This window comes from Nyctereutes procyonoides, unplaced genomic scaffold (assembly GCF_905146905.1).
Source record: "Nyctereutes procyonoides isolate TBG_1078 unplaced genomic scaffold, NYPRO_anot_genome, whole genome shotgun sequence".
Taxonomy (NCBI): domain Eukaryota; kingdom Metazoa; phylum Chordata; class Mammalia; order Carnivora; family Canidae; genus Nyctereutes; species Nyctereutes procyonoides.
Window position 1 is genome coordinate 5,857,809 of NW_026575126.1, and position 12,459 is coordinate 5,870,267.

General features: G+C 48.1%; 1 protein-coding gene across 1 annotated transcript in view; it reads right to left on the bottom strand.

Moving 5' to 3' along the window:
* Positions 1–1,140: 1,140 nt before the first annotated feature.
* Positions 1,141–12,459, bottom strand: part of ERICH3 (glutamate rich 3) — an 85,556-nt gene continuing 74,237 nt past the window's right edge. Inside the window, exons 16-17 of the mRNA XM_055339752.1 lie at positions 11,121–11,337; positions 1,141–1,324 (exon numbers count right to left, since the gene is read on the bottom strand). Coding sequence (XP_055195727.1) covers positions 1,141–1,324; positions 11,121–11,337 — 401 coding nt within the window. The remainder of the gene's footprint in view (positions 1,325–11,120; positions 11,338–12,459) is intronic.

Consider the following 12,459-nt stretch of genomic DNA (forward strand, 5'->3'; position numbering starts at 1 on the left):
TATGATTAAATGATGTAATTATCTTGAAGATTATGTGGAAAAGTGCCTTTTGCAACATAAAGACTCGATATCTCAAGAGTCTTCCCACTACCATACAAGTAGATCCTTTATAAAACTTTTTTTTTTTTCTGAACTTGCAAAGAATAAGGAAACTCTTTTTTAAAGAGTGAGCTAAGGACACCTGGGTGGCTCAGTGGTTAAGTGCCTGCCTTCATCTCAGGTCATGATCCCACAGTCCCAGGATCGAGTCCTGCACTGGGATCCCTGCAGGGAGCCTGCTTCTCCCTCTGCCTGTGTCTCTGCTTCTCTCATGAATAAATAAATAAAACCTTTAAGAAAATAAGAGTGAGCTAAAACCATCAGTGTTTGGGGTAAGCCCCAGGGAAGAACAAGGTTGCCCTGAGAGCAATGAAATATTAGAACAGAAATTGGAGATTGAAAAAAAAAAAAAAGAAATTGGAGATTGAGCCTTGAGCCTACGGAGGGGGGGGGGTGAAGATTTTTTATAAAGACCGATACCTTAAACTGGACCCTGAGAGAATTATTCACACACTAACTCAATATTCACAAACAAATGAGAAACAAACCGCAATGGATGGAACTCGGCAGAAGTAACCATCTATAGATGCAGACTGCTCGGGACGCTAGATGGTAGAAGGATCCCTTTCAGAAGAGAAAATAACTCCTTAGAAAATACTCTAATTTTAAAAACGAAACGATGCAAATTAGGAAGAACTTAGCAAACAGCATGGGATCATCGGAAACGAACAGATAGATTTAGGTTAAAGACCAAACACAACGTTAAGAAATGACAAAACTGTCGAAAGCACAGACTGCGTGGTGCATTAAGCAGAGGATTAGATGGATGGCTACATGAAAGAGAGAATTGGCAAATGGCTCTGAAGAAATGACACAGAATGCCACATGTAGGGACAGAAAGGTTGAAAAATTTCAGAGCCTTTTTACCCATCTGTAAAACATGAATTAAAATACCTGCCCTATTTTGTCCTGTTTGCCACCAGATTCTACTCCATGAGAACAGTGCACGCTCTGGGGGACAAGGACCCATCAGGACAAACGGCCGTCACACACCAACAGGGTACAATCTGGACGCCCTCTGCCCCCTTCAGTCCCTTTCCCTCAGGCGATCCCTTGGCTTGGGTGGCTCCGCTGCACAGCCAGCTCACACTGAGTCTTCGGAGATACCCGGACCAGAGATCGCCCCGGGCCCAGGCCCTCTGGGGTGGGGGAGCACGCCTCACGTGCGATGGCTGGCCAGGGGCCCACCGGGCCACACATCCGCCGGGACCCAGCTGCCCAGATCCTACAGTTTGAAAGTGGAGATTAAGATTTGGAAATGATAGCACGTAACTGAGGGAGAAGCATTCTCCTCTGGAAGAGGCCTCATCTTGGAGCCTAAGGGAGTAGGACTCACATATGGCCTCTCAGGTGACAGAGAAATGATCCCAGCGCTATTCTTGTTTTTTTTTTTTTTCTTTAATTTGTATTCTAATTGCAGTGAGTTAACCTACAGGGTTGCATTAGTTTCAGGGGTACGATCCGGTGATTTGACTCTTCCACACATCCCCCAGGCTCACCCCGACCAGCATTAACCTTGTGACTGTGGTATGCTGTGCTTCGGCAGCTCTCCTCCACGGGGAGGGCAGGATGCAGTGTTGTGCCTAAGACAGCGGGCCTCAAGCAGTGACTCTCTACCCTAGCTGCCCAGGGAGCTTTAAAAAAGGCTGGCGCTGGGTCCTACTCCCCAGAGATTCTCATGGGCTGGGGTACAGCCTGGCATCAGGGTTTTGGAAAGCTTCCCTGTAGATCCTAATGTGCCACTTGAGCTAAGAACCTTTGAGAACAGGGGGCTTCACACATCCGTGGGCATGTGTCACCTGGCAGGCTTTCCAACACAGGAGGAGCTCCACACCCTCAGTCTGGTCTCCAGCCCAGCAACAGCAGCAGCACTGGGGGCCTTGTTAGAAAGGTAAGCTCTTAGGGCTCCTGGAGGGCTCCGTGGGTTGCCGTCTGCCTTCAGCTCAGGTCATGGGTTCAGGGTCCTGGGATCGAGTCCCACATCGGGCTCCTTGCTCGCTTCTCCTCCTGCCTCTGCCTGCTGCTCTCCCTGCTTGTGCTCGCTCCTTCTATTAAGTAAATAACTAGAATCTTAAAAAAAAAAGTAGAAAGAAAAGAAAAGAAAAGAAAAGAAAGAAGAAAGAGAGAGAGAGAAAGAAAGAAAAGAAAAAAAAAGAAAAGAAAAGAGAAGAGAAGAAAAGAAAAGAAAAGAAAAGAAAGAGAAGAGAAGAGAAGAGAAGAGAAGAGAAGAGAAGAGAAGAGAAGAAAAGAAAAGAAAAGAAAAGAAAAGAAAAGAAAAGAAAAGAAAAGAAAAGAAAGAAAAGAAAAGAAAAGGAAAGAAAAGAAAAGCAACGCAAACTTTCAGGTGCCCTGCAACCCTGACGAATGGGAAACTCTAGCAAACTCTAATTTAATCAGCCCTCCAGGAGATTCTAATGCAAGATAAATGTTGAGAACAGTCCTACCACAGATGGACCCATTTTCTTCTGGGTTCAGTCCCCTCGGAGACACTTCCTAGCTCCGTGACCTGAATATGTCACCTCACCATGGGCTTGCGTCTCAGTCTCACCATCTGTGAAATGGGGCTAACGGTACCTTCCTCACAGCCTTGTGAGGCTTAATGAATAAAAGAATAAAGAGTAAAATAGTAAAAGCAAAATATGTTGAGCTGTAGGAAACCTGCCAGACCAGGATTCTGAAGCCACACTGACCATCTACTTTTTCAAAGCAGGGGTTGAAGTCTGTTACAAAACCTTGACTACGCGTATTAATCTCACCTGTGGAGATTTTTTTTTTAAAAGTCCTGATGCCTGACTCTCACCCCCCAGGGATTTAAAAAAAAATTTCCATGTGCAGCTAACATTGAGAACAGAGATTTAGATTCGAGTTTGTTAAGCCAATTTGTATCGGCTCAGATACGTTTATAATTTGTTGACTCCCGCTGCCGAGTTCTGGGCTAAGCAGGCGGCCACTAACCTGATGATTAGTTCAGTGGGGACAGTGTGCATTCTTAGAGATTTGCTTTCCTTTAAATTAATCCACGACGGCGGTGTGAGCGCGCCTGCGCTCCAGTGCACGCATCAAGGTAACTAGCATTTGGGATTTCTGCTGTCTCTGGCTGACACCCTTGGCCCAGCGGCGGAGGCTTGCCAACACCTGCCGGCAAACCCTACAATCCAGACTCGGCAAGCGCCTGTAATCCCGACTGCTGAAATGTCTCACCTACTCTGTCTCCGAAAACCTGCCTTTCAGTGTTTGCAAGGCAAGAATTAAGTTAACGATCCTAAAACCAAGACAAGCAAACAAAGAAACACAACCGACCAACATGTAGAGACTGAATGCAATTAGAAATTGGGGTTTTGCATCTCCAAAAAAGAAAATCTGATGACCACCAGCGCTGTGAAGCGAAACAGGCTCTAGACTAAAGGTGGGAGTTCTCATCCTGTTTTGTTCCCTAACCAATGCCCAGCCCGTTCCTCAGACCGTCCGGGCCCCTGCTTTCCCAACCTGGTATCTAAAAAGGGAAGTGTACAAATTGAACTTCAGTAAAAGATATATTTAAAAAAAAAGGGGGGGGTTGGGGAAGGGTACAGTCCTTGATCTCTAGTGTCCCTATTACCATTAAATGTTATGAAAATATCATTTCCCCTTGCAGTCAACAAATTCAGATGCTTCCTCCATCTTACCAACATCAATTAAATTTGGGCTTAAAAATTTTCAGGACAGCCCATAATAACATTATTTTGACCTGCATTTTAGTTCACGTTCATTTGCCAGGTCTTTATTGAGCATGTGCCACAGGCCAGCCCCGTGTTCTAGGCCCAGGGGATTGAACACGGGCCAGGCCGGAGCATGTTTCTTCTCTCATGGAGCTGCCATTCTACTGCAGAACAAGTCAGCCCGTGTCCCATGAAGTGTGATTGTCAGAACCCTCCAGCTGCTTTTTCCTTCTTTGCAGCAACTCGTGTTTGCACCGTAACAGAGGTACCAGAGAAGACGGGGAAGGAGGGCAAGGACCAACTGAAAACCTGGCTAAGACTTAAGAATAGTCTTTTTTTTTTTTTTTTTGATTTAGAATAGTCTTAAGGGCAGCCCTGGTGGCCCAGCGGTTTAGTGCCACCTTTGGCTGGTGTATGATCTTCGATACCCGGGATCAAGTCCCACGTTGGGCTCCCTGCATGGAGCCTGCTTCTCCCTCTGCCTGTGTCTCTGCCTCTCTCTGTGTCTCTCATGAATAAATAAATACAATCTTATTTAAAAAAAAAGAATAGTCTTAAAAAGAAAGATTCTTTAAAAAATCACCCATTCCACCAAGGGATTAAAGGGCGATTTGTTCTCACAGAGGTTGTTTCCACACTTTAAGGAGTACTTTTGAAAACTAAAATCTCTGTGGCATATGGCAAGTGAGGATTAGTCTGCACGGGTGCAGCACCACTCACCTGATTGCTTTTTCGGCAGGTTGGCAAAATACAGTCCTCAGGCCAAATCCGGCCCTCCATCTTTCTTTTGTAAATAAAGTTTTATTGGAACACAGCCACACTTGTTGAAGTATCATCTATGGCTCCTTTTGCCCTAACATGACAGGACTGATAGTTGTGCCTCTATGTCCCGTAAACCTCAAGTGGGTTTTGAGACGGCCGAGAGAGCTTTGAAAAGCTGTCCATGCCCCCTTACACATTTTCTCATTGACGTCTGCTAGTTTTTCATGTAGGGTTAAATAGTAAGAGATGTAATTTGTAGCACGTTATACAATGGGATGTTCTAAGATGAAACAGTTGACGTCTCTTTTCCTAAATGCGTCCAAAGAAGTCAAAAGGGATGCGATGGGGTGTCCACATGCTGCCCCCTTCGAGGTATTCATTCATTCTGGGGTGGGATCTGCCGCTGGCTCATATCTGAGTCTCTCCACAGGAAGTGCTTCTGAGGGAACGGAGCCACGTAGGCAACGGTTACGCTACCTCCTGAGGACACAGCTACCATCAGTGACTGGCCCTTTGTGGGGACTCAGAGACCTGGTCCCTTCTGCCTCATCCCGCCACCTGCCATGGGATCCGGGGTTCCCCATGCAGGCTGCAGCCTCCGGGGTATTGACATCAAATCCCATTCTGAGTCCCTGACTCTCCCACATTGTTATTCCAAATGCAACATCCCAGGAAACCTGCTGCACACAAACCTCCATCCTAGAGGGTTTCTTGGGGAACCTGACTGAAATACCCATTTTCAAAAGTACATAACTAACCTCTTCTTTAGCATTAGGAGAACTCCTCGTTTTTTCCCTTGCTTTCTGCTTTGCCCACAGATTTTTATCCTACTGTAGTGTATTTGTGTGGTTGAAAGTCCTTTGATTGCCCTCTTGTACTTCCCTGTCACTAAATTATTATATAAAGTAAAATTTAAAGGACATTTTTTAAAATGTTAGGTCCAGGATAACAAACATATTGTGTTCTATTAGTTCCAGGTGTACAATAGAGGGATGCAACAATTCTCTCCATCACTCAGTGCTCATCATGAGTGTACTCTTCGTCTTCATCACCTATTTCACCCATCTCCCATCCCACCTCCCTTCTGGTAACCATTACTGGACTCTCTATAGTGAAGAATCTGGGTGGTTTTTCTTCTTTTTTTTTTTTTTTGTCTCTTTTAAAAATTTTCTTATGGAGCAGCCCCGGTGGCTCAGTGGTTTAGCGCCGCCTTCGGCCCAGGGCGTGATCCCGGAGGCCCAGGATGAAGTCCCACATCAGGCTCCCTGCATGGAGCCTGCTTCTCCCTCTGCCTGTGTCTCTGCACCACCCCCTCTGTGTCTCTATGAATAAATAAGTAAAATCTTTAAAAAAAATTTCTTATGAACGTAGGTTTCCATGTGTTAAATCTCTTCTGGACTGAGCTATCATTGCAATAATGAGTAATACGTATTTGACCCAAACAACATAAACGTATTATAGGTTTGATAACCATTACCCACAAGAAAGTAAGAGTAGGAATGCATCTCTTAAGACGGTGACTTCTATTTTTAGTTTTGTGTATCAATGAACAAATATTATTTACCGCTAACGGAGACTGTTGAACATCAGTTCTATTCCATTTTGTTTTATTGGTCATGATGTACAAATGGGGTATCTGTGAGTGTCCCCCATGTAAATAGGTAGGAATGGAAGTGATGTGGCGTATTGTGCTGCAATGTCTTCTTTGACCTCCTTCGGAGTGATTCACCAAAAACCACCGACTGACGAAATGCCAAAACTTATTTTAATGCCTCATCAGCCGACAACTCAATTAAGACCTTCTTTAGTTTTCTTGAAAACAAAGAATTGAAAACCACTTGACTTGCAGAAGGACTTGTTAACCAGGCATTGAGGTCATTCCCATTATCAACACCTGGACCGTATTTCAAGTTGTTCATCATTTGTGACATCCCAGAGGCAACAGAGAAAGTTTGTGAACGGAGGAGGAGTTGACACCTCTTATGAAGAAAGAACGGGAGGCTGGCAAAAGGGAAGACCTGAGTGCAAGTAGTTTTCAGTTCCATTTCATGACAGAAGTGCATATGGAGGTTGAACACTTGCAAAGTAGCCTTGTCGGTGAATTCCTTGAAAAGCTTCATTTCAAAAAATAAATTAAAAAAAAAAAGAAGAAGAAGAAGAAGAAAAGCTTCATTTCCCCTCAGGGCTGCACCCACACCAGCTTGAAGGTCTCCGTGCCACATTAGTACCAAGCTCCTGAACAAGCAGAGGTTTTCTCCTATAATATTTTCTTTAGTTATAAGTAGATATTTAATAAGGACCAGGAAGGATTTGACAAAGGAGGTGGAGACGTAGTTCTTAAACAGGCTTTGGCACAAGCTTCTCTGGCCCTGAAATCTTCCGTGTACTCTGTTTTCCTTAATGAAAAATGGGGACATTGCATCACCGCAAAGCACTGTAAGGGCTACAGTGTGAGGGACACCTGGGTGGCTTTAGTCAGTTAAGTGCCTTCAGCTCAGGTCATGATCTCAGGGTCCTGAGACTGAGCCCCAGGTCGGGCTCCCTGCTTAGTGAGGAGTCTGCTTCTCCCTCTGCCCCTCTCCCTGCTCCTGCTCTCTCTCTCTCTGTGAAATAAAATCTTTAAAAAAAAAAACAGTCTGAGACTTCTGGAAGGAATCTCAAAAGGAATGTGTATTCTCAAATATCTAGCATTTTATCTGACAGATTTTATATTTTCTGTCATAGGACATGCATGGTATTAGGAGGAAGGAAAAACCAAAGAAAAAAACAAAAGAAGGGTGGGTTCGAGAGTGACTTTGAAAAAAATCTAGCTATATTTATCCCCTGTTCCCTTGTTCCTCTGACCAGGGTGACAGGGAGATTCTTTTAAATGACACAATCAGGTGGGTATAGAAGACAAGAAGGAAATATTGCCCAAGGTCAGAAGTGACCTTTACTGGGCTGTCCTTGAAGCTGTTAGAATATTTCACTTACTGGATGAATCTTTAAGGCTTTCTTTTCTTTTCTCACACATTTTCCAAGGGCAATAACTGTGGCAAAATTATTGACGTAGAAGTATTGAGGGGCTCAACTTTATATTTATAACAAGAATTGATAAAGCCACAGAAAAAGCTTAATTTAAAAAAATGTACATAGTCTAATTCTGCCTACATTTACTTTGGTTGTCTATTTTTCTCCTGAATTACTTAAATAATTTACCATATTCTTTGGTTGGAAATATAAATCCCTTCTTGCTGATACAGTTTATATTCGTGAGATTTGTTATTTCCCCTTCTAAACCACCCAAATGCATCCTGTAAAAGAAGTGCTGTGTCGCCGTGGCCAGCCATAGGAGATGCAAGAAAACAGGGAATAAACACAGCTAGAATTCTCTCGGAGTCACTCTCCAACTCACCCTTCCTTATTTCGTGTTTTCCTTCTACAAGTATCTTATACTTTAGATATTTAGTATCTTGGTATCTATTTGCTATGCCTCTTGCTAGAACAGAGCGTGTGAGAAGAAAAAATATCAAGAGTTTGAGATCAGAAGACCTGAGGCTGCCCATGATTGTGGACAGGCCACTTAACTTTATTGAGCTTTTATCTACTTATTTATGCAAGGGTGATAGTTTTCCTCTCTGGCGTTATCCCATGTATGGGAAAGGCACGTATGAATGCAGACGTGTTTGAGTGTCGACGGGCAACACAAACAGCCCAATGAAACAAACTTTTCCTGCTTTACAGAGTTTAAATTCATAAGAAAAAGACAAAGATGATTTTCAAAGTCTAGTGTTATCTATAAGGAATCATTCACGTCTTACCTGTAAACATGTAGTTTGTTTAGGCTTTTAATAAGGAAACAAGGGAGGGGGAAATCAGTTCGCCGCACATACAACTAGTTGTATCGACATAGTATTTGCAGAGAAAGAAATCCATTTAATCAAAATATCACAGCACTGGATTTCACACTTAAACCCACATGCAGATTGTAGGATTATGTTGCAGAATGTTTTGACGGAAAGTGTTAAATATAAAAATAATTCAATGCAATTTCCATTTAGCACATTTGTTACAAGACTCATTCTTCAATGGAATTAACAAGTTTGCAATCTTTCTCCTAAGGTGCTCTGTGTTCAACGTGCCCTGTAGCATTGAGGTGGAGATCGGGGAACCAACGCTGCAGAGCCCCACAGTGATGCGGCTCAGCAGTAAACGAAATTGGATCAAATGCAGATGAAACCCACTCACAAAACCTAAGACAGACAGTGGAGATCAGCGGTGTGCTGAGTGGTGCTCCTCCTCGGTTGGGGGTGGGGCTGGGACAGGTCATAAACACATCTTGACAGTCATAATGAAAATAAGCTTCACGTTGAATCCATCGCTTCTATAGTGAGTTCCCTTTCCCAGAGAGGGAGAAGAATAGAGACGCAGAGAAAGAAAGAGACAGAGAAGCTTCACAGCGCTTCCGCAACCCATGTTCCAACTGAGACTAGTCCTCAGTACAATCCACCGTCCACAAGAGCAGTTCCAGACTTTCGAGTACATCAGAATGACCCGGAGGGCTTGTTAAAACACCAACTGCGAGGCCCCCGCCACAGTTTCCAATTTAATAGGTGTGACATGAGGGCGGGGCTTTGTATTTGGAACAGTTCCAGGTGATGCGGATGTCCTGTCAAGGGACCACATTTTGAGAACCACGGGTCCATTATATCTTTGACCATTCAAGGGCTCCCTTATTAAAATGAAACATACTTACCACGGTCATACACCTGGTCCCTGGAGGGCACAGGGTATAGGACAGTCAGCATAGATTATATGATGATTTAGGGCAGTGGTCCTCAATTTTAGCTACATAATTTTAAAAACAAACAAAAATAACCCCAAAAACAAAACACTTGATGTCTACACTCATCTAAAGCTAATCAAATCCAAATCTCTGCGGGGGAGGGGGCCCGGGGTCCAGTCATTCATGCCATGCTCCTCCCAAGTCTAATGTGTAGCCCAGTTGGAGAGTCACTGCTTTAGGAAATCTTGTTTCACCTCCTCTTGGGAGAAAAAGATGGCCAAACGTATGCGCCCTCTAGGGTACTGGTCTAGGAACAAAGACATTTTCAAAAAAAAAAAAAAAAAAATCAGAATCCCCGGTGGGCGCACGCTGACGCACAACTACTTCTAATAATATCAACAGGTAATTTAGAAAGGGATTCTGAGTGTTGAGTTACAACGCCCTGCAAGGTTAGTTCACAAGTCTGAAATACCGGAACTTGGGAAGGTGAGCAGCACACTAACTTAATCCAAGCTGCTTTTCCATCAGGTGACATCAACCAAAGAATCCAGAGTCTAGAACGTCGGTGCCTGTGCCCACGTGCAAGGTTTACCTGCTATGATCACTGTGACTCATTTCAGTCAGCTAAGTTATTTACTACTTTGATTTACATTTGAAAGGACCTATAGTAAGGCCCTCAGGGACCAAGTGCCACAGACACTGATGTCCACCTCAGAGAGCAAAACTACAGAAACACAGACGGAGAAAACAAAGGCCATTTTGAAATAAGACTGCCACTTGACTCCTCTGGCATAAATAAGATGAATACATATTTCTAATATTTCTACATGCCATAGAATCCCTTTCTGGAACCATTTACAGGGTTGCAGCAATCTTTAGCATCGAGTGTACACGGAAGGACCTTTAGAACTCACTTTTATAAACCAGGTCATTAAACCCCCAAGCCACAGACTTTAAATAAAAGTCTAAACGTATGAAACCAGGCCTAATATTTGATTATAAATTAAAAAAAGAATTTAAACAAACCCCAGGTGTGAGGGCTGAGCCTCTCGGTGATCTTTGGTAAACGTCAAACGCTTGAAAACTATCAATTTGGTATGAATAGAGACAGGTTGGCTATGTTGACTAGCAACAGCCTCACAGCCCCCCATTGGGAGCCGCTGCCCCCAGAGGGTCCTACAGGTCCAGCCAGTTCACACAAGCACAGTGATAAAAAAAAAAAAAAAAAAAAGAGGAAATCTAAAGTTCTAGTGAGATGCTTGGTGACTCTTTCTCCAGTCTCTAAGTCTTCCAGAAGACATCTTTCAAATATCCTGAAAAATAATTTAAAAGAAAAAAGGATAGAACGATGAGTAAAATCACGCAAGATAGTAGAAATTGGGCACTAAGCCTATGAGGGTATCAGGGAAATGGCAGGAAAACAGGAAATGCTAAAAATAATGTTGGTCTCTAGTTACCCTCTGCAATATTTTACAGATATCTTTTATGTGTATGTATTTTTTTTACTATTTTAACATATTTTATCTCATGTTACGTATGAATATATGAGGCTTCACGGAAACTGCAGAAATGAGGGCAGAGAGCCCACTTCCAGGCAAACAGCCAGCGCCGTCCACTAAAAGGGAAATGACTTGGGCAGAGCCTGGGTGGCCCCTGTGGCCCGTCCTGGCCCGTGTCCCACCTCTGGAGGCCGCGAAGGGGACCTGGACTCCCCCTCTGCAGGGAGGAGCTGGGGGTCGGGGTGGGGGTGGGCAGGGGCAGGGGGCCCTGGAGCCCGGAGCCGGCCACCCACTCACCTGGGGCTCTGAGCCCCGCCCGGCGTCAGGGGCGCGCGCCCGGCTGCCTCGCGTCCTCCCTGCAGCCCGCGGACCTCGCCGCTCCCGGGCCCCGCGCTGCCGCTCTCCGCGGTCCTGACCCGCTCCCCCGGGCCGCCGCCCGGTCCAGGCCTTCGGGCGCGCCCGCCGCCGGCCCCCGGCTGCCCTCGTCGCCCCCGGCCGCTGCGCCCCCGGGGTCCTGCGCGCCCGGCTCCGGGGGGTCCGGGGGGTCCGGCGGGGGGGCCCCGCCCTCTGCGCCCGGAGCCCGCGTCCGCGCCCCCTCCGCCCCAAGGGACCCCCGCGCCCCCCGCCCCCTCCCCCTCCTCCCCGCCCGGCCCCCCCGCCCTCCGCCCCAAGGGGCGCTGCCCCCTCCACCCCTGCCCCCTCCGCCCCAAGGGGCACTGCGCCCTCCGCCCCCTCCCCCTCCTCCCCAAAGGGCGATGCGCCCCCCGCCCCCGCCCCCTTCTCCCCGCCGGGCCCCCCGCCCTCCGCCACGAGGGGCGCTGTCCCCTCCACCCCTGCCCTCTCCTCCCCAAGAGGCGATGCGCCCTCCGTCCCCTCCCCCTCCTCCCCACCGGGCCCCGCGCCCTCCGCCCCAAGGGGCGCTGTCCCCTCCACCCCTGCCCTCTCCTCCCCAAGAGGCGATGCGCCCTCCGCCCCCTCCCCCTCCTCCCCACCGGGCCCCGCGCCCTCCGCCCCAAGGGGCGCTGTCCCCTCCACCCCTGCCCTCCCCTCCTCAAGAGGCGCTACGCCCCCCGCCCCCGCCCCCGCGCCCTCCTCCTCCTCCTCCCCGCCGGGCCTCCCGCCCGCCACCCCAAGGGGTGCTGCCCCCTCCACCCCCGCCCCCTCCGCCCCAAGGGGCGCTGCGCCCTCCACCCCTGTCCCCTCCGCTGCAAGGGGCGCTGCGCCCTTTGCGTCCGGTGCCCGCACCCCCTCCCCCTCCTCCCCGCGGGGCCCCGCGCCCTCCGCCCCTGCCCCCTCCTCAAGGGGCGCTGAGTCCCCCGCCCCCTCCCCCTCCTCCCCGCCGGGTCCCCCGACCTCAGCCCCAAGGGGCGTTGTCCCCTCCACCCCTGCCCTCTCCTCCTCAAGAGGCGCTACGCCCCCCGCCCCCGCGCCCTCCTCCTCCTCCCCGCCGGGCGCCCTGCCCTCCGCCCCAAGGGGCGCTGCGCCCTCCACCCCTGTCCCCTCCGCTGCAAGGGGCGCTGCGCCCTCTGCGTCCGGTGCCCGCACCCCCGCCCCCTCCTCCCCAAGGGGCGCTGCGCCCTCCGCCCCCTCCCCCTCCTCCCCGCCGGGCCCCGCGCCCTCCGCCCCTGCCCCCTCC